This window comes from Sinocyclocheilus anshuiensis, unplaced genomic scaffold (genome assembly GCF_001515605.1).
Source record: "Sinocyclocheilus anshuiensis isolate Anshui unplaced genomic scaffold, SAMN03320099.WGS_v1.1 scaffold1569, whole genome shotgun sequence".
NCBI lineage: Eukaryota > Metazoa > Chordata > Actinopteri > Cypriniformes > Cyprinidae > Sinocyclocheilus > Sinocyclocheilus anshuiensis.
In genome coordinates, this window is record NW_015540100.1 from 299,453 (window position 1) to 308,972 (window position 9,520).

General features: G+C 34.9%; 1 protein-coding gene across 1 annotated transcript in view; it reads left to right on the forward strand.

Annotated features, from left to right (window-relative positions):
* Positions 1-1,699: 1,699 nt before the first annotated feature.
* LOC107687211 (formin-like) overlaps positions 1,700-9,520 on the forward strand; it is a 96,361-nt gene continuing 88,540 nt past the window's right edge. The window contains 3 exon segments of the mRNA XM_016484447.1: positions 1,700-2,644; positions 6,390-7,410; positions 9,001-9,118. Of these exon segments, the coding sequence (XP_016339933.1) occupies positions 2,343-2,644; positions 6,390-7,410; positions 9,001-9,118 (1,441 nt within the window). The 5' untranslated portion in view covers positions 1,700-2,342.

Sequence of the window (9,520 nt, forward strand, 5' to 3'; positions counted from 1 at the left end):
TTTATATTATATATTATATTATATTATATTATATTATATTATATTATTTTATATTATATTATTGTCTTTTTTCAACTTTATTTCACCATAGAAAGCTAAATTGGTTATAATAGGCAAGGCACGTTTATTTATATAGCACATTTCATACACAATGGTAATTCAAAGTCCTTTACATTAAAAATATTTATCACAACATACATCAGAAATAAAAATAACAATAAAAGCAAAAAATACAAATTATTAAAATTATAAAAAATATGAAACATGAAAGTATTATATATTCTTATATATAATAAAAAATATTAATAAATATTCACTTAGAAGATAAGTTCAAAAATAAAAACATTTGTTTGTCAGTGTTTAATTTAGTTTGCTTTAAATAAAGATAACTTATTGTGATGTCTTTTTCTTAATATCTATGTATGTTTTGCACATTAGCACTCTGGTGTCAAGTGAAAATATTATTTAAACAATTATTTCTTCAATTCCTTTTTAAGTGTTATTTGCTTTTACACACAAACTGAAACGATTATTTTCTATTAGACCGATATAAAAATGAACTTTACATAAATGACTTTTTTTCAGTTTAGATATAGTTTGATAGTTCTGGATGAGGATCTTTAGTTTATGTTGTGTTTCTTGTTCTTACGGCTCAAGAAACAGGCAGCAGTAAGTTCATAAGCGCTGGTTCTCTTGCATAAGAAGAGCTCAGAAGAGGCCCGGACTGCTTATAATGCAGTGCACTGATGTAGGCCACTGCACATGCAGAACTAACTCAGCTCTGTATTCTGGTTTCGGTAGATGGACTAGTTTCATCTGAACCGAACCGTGGGTTTCGGCTGAACTTTGGCACATGCTGTTGTTGTTGTTTCATTAAGACATTCTTTTCTTCGGAAAGAACTTCCTTTCATCCTGAAACATGAGGCAAACGGTCTGTGAACTTGTTCTGGGTTCAGATCCGTCACGAAGAGAACGTTTAAAACACGCTTATGAGAAAGAAAACTATGATGATTTTATCAGTCAGATTTACTTATACATTTTTTGCCTTTATAATTTTTCTAATATATTTAATTATTTTCTAACTTCTAATTATATTTTTTCATCTCTTTGTATTTTATAAATATTATTTAAACATTTAAAATACGTATTGGTTAAATATGATATAAATAAATATTTATACTTGTATTATTATTATAATGTGTTAATGAAAACCTCTCATAGCACATTTATGTTGTGTCCTGCACAATTTTAAGATCTCTCTGGTTTTCTAATCTGCAATGAGTCTTTTTTAATTTCTGATTAACTATAACCAGTCTCTCACCGCTGTTATGTGTATTTTTATTATTATTAAATTATAAAAAAGAATTAATGTTATAGAATTATTATATAAACATGTATATTTATATTCTGATACTACTTTTGTGTATTTTTTATTTTTATTATTTTATGGATTACGTTAATGTTATATAAATATTATGGAAATATTTAAAATACGTATAGATTTTTAGATCTTAAATATTATTTATTTTTATTATATTCTGTATGCATTCTATGCATACTTTTGTATTCTATGCACATTTTATTGCTTAACCAGTCTCTCACCGCTGGAGATAGTACAGTAAGTTTGCAGACCTTCTCCTCGGTTGATTCTGTATTCAAGCACTACAGGTCAGCGCTATAGCAACAGAGAGGCGTGGCCAGTGATCTCAGCAGAGCTGATTATAACCACTGTTGTAATAGTGAAGCTCCGCCCACTCCACCTGACCCTGCAGGAGATTACAGAGAGAGAGAGAGAGAGACACTGAATCTCTGCATTACACTTCCAGCTCCTGCTTTCAGTAACCAGACACTTGCAGGTGAATATCTGCCAGGTTCACCACTGAACAGAGACAGAGGGAGTGGTTAGAGAGAAAAGTAATCAGACCTGCGCGACTCCTTCCTCTCCAAAGACAACGCTGAACTTTCTCCAGGAGAAACACAAGACTCCGCCGGAGCAGGAAGTGCTCTGAAAAAAATCCTTGGGAATGTTTAAGGGAAATATCTGGAGCTCGTATCCGTTAGTTCTGTAAGTTTCCTTTCACTGCCTGAACTACTGAGACACTTTAGTCTCTCTGTTTGGTTTCTCCCATTTGAGAATCACACTGAACTGCAGTAAAACTTCTGGAACAGAAGTGTTTCCAAATGCTGGAGCGAGAGAGAGAGAGAGAGCCGGGGATTTTCACGCACAAAACCCTTTTGTTTTCTCCGGTCTGTGAAACTAGAGCGCATGCAGGTTGAAGTAAAACCACACTAACTATGCAGCTATTGGATTTCACCTCATAGCATTCAATGCAAACAGCAATATGGATTCAAACCACACTAGGACCTCTTCAAGTTTTCTCATGTCCGATCAGACGACAGCTGTGTTGACGTCATTTCGAACATTGCCTGATGAAGATGCTAATGGTGATATTGGAGTAGCAGATCCTTTGAGACCGAAATCTGGAGATGGTTTGGAGGAAAACGTGGAGCCTGGACACCATTATTCGCCTGTTCAGGATGCAGAGCGGTCTTCACAGACGTCCTCCGATCCGTATCTGGTGCAGGTGACTAGAGTGGAGACGTACATCGACGATGAGGAAGACACCTTAGGCCTTCAGGGAAGGTCAGAGCAACCGATACACTGCAAAAAATGACTTTTTCCTTGTTTTCACGTATAACTATTAACTATTAATGAAGGGGTCCCTCAGGGCTCTGTGTTAGCATCAACCCTGTTTTCAATCTACATTAATAATATTTCTCAGGTTGTCAGTAGTCAGAAAACCTATATTCACCTATATGCGGATGATCGTCATATGATGAAGTTTTAAACCAGGTACAGGATAGTTTTAATAATATTCAAGAGGCTTTTAGTGACCTGAATCTAGTTTTAAATAGCACAAAAACAAAAGTAATGTGGTTTGGAAAAAAACAACAAAATAATAAAGACATCATAAATTCGGATGGGGCGATAATTGAGGTAGTATCCTCATATAAATATCTCGGAATCTGGCTTGATAGCTCCTTGACTTTTACTACCCACATAACTAATCTCCAGAAGAAAGTTAAATCTAGACTTGGTTTCTCGTTCCGAAATAGATCTGTGTTTACCACGTCAGCCAAGAAATATCTTGTTGAAACTACTATTTTGCCCTTGTTTGATTATGGTGATGTGATATATAGAAATATACGTAAAGGTGTTCTGGAGCAATTAGATGCATTATATCATGCAGCAATTAGATTGATTACTAATGCACCTTACAGAACGCATCATTGTGAATGATACTCCCTTTTGAATTGGACATCATTGCATACAAGACGGGAAATCCGCTGGTATATTTTTATTTATAAAGTTCTACTGGGCTTATTACCTGAATATCTTCAAAAGTTGCTGAAACCTCATTCTAATACTTATTCAACTAGATCATCTAATTATATTTCCTTGACTATCCCTAGAAAGAAAACTACTTATGGTCATTCTGGTTTTGAATTTGCTGCCCCAAATGATTGGAAGGTGCTACAAAAGTTATTGAAATTAGAGACAAATATTCCAGTATGTGCATTTAAAAAATTACTAGTAAGTGCTCTGACCTCGACCTGTACATTTTTTAACTGAGACTTTATTTTTCTTTTATGTGTTTTATGTTTTGTAATATATGTTTATATTTTTCTCAGGAGATATTAATTCTCCTGCCAGGCTGTTATTGAAAATAAGAACTTGTTCTTAATTAATTTGCCTGGTTAAATAAAGGTTAAATAAAAAATAAATAAATAAAAATATCTGAATATTCTTGAATCAAGATACATTTACTTGAAGTAAAATTAGAGGTTGACTGATAGTGGATTTTACAGATACCGATACCGATTAATCAACCGATACCAAACAGAAACTAAAATATTTTGCAAAAAAAAGTACTGGACCATACTTTGTAAATGAATAAAATATTAATATTCATTATATATTGTTCACAGTTCATAAATGTTGGTGAATATCGGTGAATGTTGAAATTTTTTTAAATGTTACATCTTTAAATATCTACACAAAGGCCATAGTATTGAAATTACATACATATGGTTATTGTATACTCTCACAGTTTAACTGCTTTTATTCTAAAACACTTGTGATTATCTAATCAAAATAACAAACTTACAGGTATCACACACACGTCACGTCGCATTCAATTCAAGCGGCGGTCTAAAACAGTTTATTTAATCACCAAATGAGCAAAAGTTTACTTTAAGAATGATCAAAAAGCGGCATAGGTTGAAGTTTGGTGTTTAAAACAAACTGAAAGAGAAAGCGCGATATATATTACAGCTCTCTATATGAAGCATACAGACTTTATTAGAGCCACGGAAAGACAAAGGTTTCACTGAAAAATGCACAATACACAATCTTCCAGCCCAGGGTGAAGTCATTATGTACATTAACAACGATCTGGAACAGATATGATGTAATTTAATATAAAACTATATGAAGGGTGCTTTGCGGCGCGCAGGATTTCTGTCGACTGAATGAACATATCAGTTTGCTTTCTCACGTCACTAGTTTTAAACATGCAACTTCACTGGCTAACAAATGCTTTAATGTGACCAGATGGATATAAACTAATGCAAATAAATGGTAATTGTGACATTAAATATTTCGGTCGGACTTGCGTGTGTTTTGGTCACATTGTTTTAGCCACTTGAGGTGCTGCTAATGTGTGCGTCTGCTGTTTTTTCTCCACTAATGCAGCAACTAGTCAACAAATTAATCACTTAGTAATGATATGAAAACATGCACTATAGTATACTATAGCACTATAGTTCATTGTCGATGTTTTAAATCCGCATAATGACTGCAGAGTTTCAGCCGCTCCAGCAACAGACACAACCCGTAAAAACCATCAGCATGGGTTTTTACCGATAATCCCGATTAATCGGCAAAACTGATACATCGGTTGACCTCTAAATAAAACGTCACCTTTATTTCTGTACAGTACAGATTGCGTCAAAGCAGCTTCACAGAAATAGCTAAATCAATTATGGAAACTCAACTATGGAGACAGTTCAGATTCTAGACAATAGTGTTATTATTTAGCTCAAGTCAGTTCAGATCAATAACAGTGTTAATTAACCAGCGATAGGCAGTTCTACAAAGATATTATTTATATAAGTGTACTTTTATATGACAGCGGTGTAGTAAAAACAGAACATTTTTCTTTTGCGCTTTGCGCATACATACAATAAAAAATTCCCCGTTCACATTGATCCGCAAAAACGACTTAAAAACTGTATTATTCATGTCAGGCCAGTCATATCTTTGTAAGGAAACACTATGCAAACACGTAATACGCACACGCATGAATTAGCTTTTTTGTAGTCTACATGAAGATGATAGCAGGAAAAAAATGTGCATGTTTTCAAAAGTTTACATTTAAAACACTTTGGCTGTGAAAACGAATGATTAAAATGCACGTAAAGTACATTGTTTTTAGTTGAAAATGGTGTCGTGTAAACGCCACCTATGATGTTTTCTGAAAGAATGTACCAAAATTAAGTGAGTTTTTGCTTAAAACCAGAAAAAATATCTTAAGAAACAAACTGTGCTGAAAATACTTTGCCTAATTTGGTGCCTAATGGCCTTTTAAAAGTTGCTTGTAAATCGCTTGTTATGTTACGCTTGTTATTATCAGCAGATCTTGGGTTCAATTTGTTTTCTTTCAGTTAGCACAGGTTTTGTGTTTCTTTTTGGAGCTGGTTGATCGTAGGCCTCATTGATATGAGTTTATGCACCTATGTTATGTTTTTGCCTATGATCCATCAGTTCTAAAAAGAAATAGAAAACCTGTGCTTATTGAAAGAAAAATAATTTGGAAATAATATAGCATAATGGGAAAAAAAGTAATAATAATAAGCAATTTTTGTGGGGTAATTTTTGCTTTTAATTTTTGATCAGCAATACCAAAAGTGTAACCAAAAAATTAAATAAAATAAATTCAAATTTTTGGGAAGTTGTTTTACCCTGTATGAGCAAAGTCAGTAAGGTTTAGTCCAATACTTTATTAACTAGCATTTTTGGGAAAAAGAAAATTCCACACAATAATTAGGTTTAATTCGAAGAGGAAACAAGATTATTTATAGATTATACCCCTCTGACCAATATTTTTTCTTGTTTTAAGCAAAAACTCACTTCATTTTAATGCTTGTTTCTTCAATAAATAAATAAATTAAATAAATAAACAAATAATGTATCTTGTAACATATATTGATTTAAAAATGTTTAGATATTTGTACTGGAAAACAAGAAAAAAAAATCCTTTTTGCAGAGTGAATTTTAGTAAGTATGAGTGTAAAAACCCCGCTTTAAGTCTTCTTGTCGTTGACAGGGAACGTGACGGATCTGAGGAGAAACTCGAGCCGTTTGTCGTCAAAGCCGAGAGTCTCGTGGAGCGATCGCTTAAAGACACTTCGATTCTGAGCCGGACCGGCTCGTACGGAAAAATCAACCGCTCGCTGGATTTCTCATCCCGCATTTTGGAAGACTCCAAGAAAGACGTGCCACATTGGAGCATTCACAGAGTAGACTCAGCATCAGAAATACTAAACAGAAGTTTCACGGGCGACTCGGACGTCAGCAGCTGGAGACGAGTCCTTCCTCTTCACAAACCTGAAGCAGATAAAGCAGGTGAGGATGCTTCATCAGAAGAAGCAGATCCGGCGTCTCAGACGGATTCCCAAAAAGGAGATGCTGAGATTCCAGCTTCGGTTTTACCCACCTCAGATCTTCAGCCGGAGACAAAAGGTCTTTCAGAGACGCTCTCGGGATCTGAGCGCATGCCAGACGCTCTTTCTCCTCCTCCAAAAGACTCCAAACTGGACAGCAGCTTGGCTAAAAGCAGCGGCGACAGACACCAGCTGCCCGCTTTGTTCAGCGGTTTGCGAGTGTTAAAGAAAGGAGCAGTCGGAGACGAGAGGGAGACGCTTTCAGAAATCAAACAGCGAGATGCGGATCGAGCGCTGCTGAGCCTCAAACAACACGTCAACAAAACCAAACTCCAACAAAACACCAGCACTGGAGTGACTAAAAAGAAAAACGAACCCAGACGTTTGTCTGAAATCACCGGTTTGCTACAGAAAGCGTCGAGCGCCGAAGTCAAACAGAACGAGGACAAATCCGACGCCGCAGATCCGAGCGCTGGTAAAACGGTGACGGATACGTCGTTTGATGCTTTAAAATCCAAATTATTCAGCTCGAAACCTGCTAAGAAGGATCCTGTGGATGCAGCGCTGGATCTGGACGCTGTCAGGAGGAAGAAGAAGAGCGATAAAGAGCTGCTGAGGTCTATCTTTGAGAGACAGCTGAGTAAAGCTCCAGTCGCTGACCCCAAGAGTCCTACAGAGGAGAAAGTATGTATTACAGATGATTTACGACACCGCAATCAACGCCATCATTCCTTAATTAAACATGATGTTGTTAACATACTTATTCATTGAAGTGTCAATCATTTCTAGTATCATATCTGCAGTAGTTATTTCTGTTTTCACACAGGGTGTGTTGCTAACACGTCAGTGAATTTATTTGACAAAAAATACTGGCAATAAATGAAGAGTTCAATTGCAAAAACAGATAACTCCGTTTTTAACAGTTCTCAAAAATTATGTTTTTTCATTGTGCATTCCAATTAATCTCAATCAAACTGCAGCTGGGTTATTTTGATTAGGTTAAAAATTGCAGCTAACTAACGCAATAAAACATAATAAAAAACATGATTTTTGAAAATTAAAAAAAACTGAGTTATCTGATTTTGCAAATAAACTCTTCAAATATTTTTTGAAGGCTTAAGAAAATTGTTCATTTCGTCCCCATAAAAAAAAGAAGTACTATTTATTGATTGATTGATTGTTATTATTTATGTTTTTTTCTGTTTTTATCTGATTTTAAGGGTACAAACAAATGTTAATAAAATAGATTTAGACTTATAAAAATGTTAATTATCAACAAACATGAATAATACTAGATTTAGATCTAGTACATTTACTAAATCTATTATTATTATTATTATTATTGTATTTTTCTGATTTTAAGCGCCCAAATGAATGTTTTTGCTAAACGTCAGTAAATGTAACTGAAAACATTTATTGGCAATAAATAATTAATTTAATGAATTAATAAATTGGTTGATTAATTATTTAATTATTTAATTAATATTATTGTTTACAGGCAATGAACATGGTGCATTTTGTCCCTGTAAAAGTAGAAATACTATTAATTAATTTTTTATTATTTATCATTTAATTATTTTATGCAGATGTATGCTCATACAGATGATTTATTACATCTCCATCAACGTGATCATTCATGAAGGCATAGAAAACATTTTATCTGTTGTATCTGTTAATATTAATTAATGTACTGTGAAATAACGCAAGCAACCAGTGAACAGTGTTTTTTATAAACTAACAGTATTCATTGAAATAATTAAATTTTAATCAATATTTTAATTCTTCATTTTAATCAATGTATTTACAAAGTTTAACAACATTGCTTTTTTAATATATTGCTCATTGTTAGTTTGCGTTCACGAAACCCTTAACCAAAGAGACCTTAATGCAAAGTGTTGCTCTTTTAATTTTCTCGCATTTCGGTGAAAACCAGCTCTGAGCATTACATATATGTCAGTCTGTGAGTGTGAATTTTCCTTCAAATATGTTTGTGTTTTGGTGGAGATTATTTCTCTTACACTTTGATTTAATCATGCTGTTCTTGGCCAACTGGCAATTCAAGTTTTATTTACTCGTTTTTTTGCTTGCGTTTGTTATTTTGTGAGTGTTGTCGTTTTTAAAATGCTTTATAAACTTCAGTTGAGTTAGTTATGAAGTACTAAGTTTGAAAACTAAGTGAAATCGAGTGTCTGTATTCATGCAGTGCATTGGTTTTCCTCGGTTTTCTCGGTTGAGACGTTGATTAATTCCTGCACGCTGTGTGTCTCTCCTCAGTCTGAGGTCACGTCTCCGTCAGACGGTGAGGACCGAACCCCTGGCCGTCTGCTGGCCGTCTGGCCTCCACCTAAAGAGGACGGAGAGGAGAAGGTGGGCCTGCGTTACACTGAAGCTGGTGAGCGGGTTTGTCTTCACTCGTCTCCTCCACACCTTCTTTCCTATTCTAATCTAATCTAATCTAATCTAATCTAATCTGTGCCGTCTGGGCTTTAGAAGCTCAGATGTTGTTGTGTATGTTTTTATTCGTCCTATGTGATCACACGGCTCTGTTGTGTGTCATGTGATGCTAATCAAATGCAGTTTAAGCATCATCCCGGTTTGAAGGACTGAAGGAATGAATTGCAGGAGCTTGATTCATTAAAGTACACAGAGCCGGTTAATTACTTTTGACTCGTGTTACGCTAAACCAGCCGCTCTGGTTGATCCAGCTCTGAGCTCAAGCTCCTGATGGGTGTGAGTCCATGTGTGTGTGTGTGTGTGTGTGTGTGTGTGTGTGTGTGTGTGTGTGTGTGAGTGT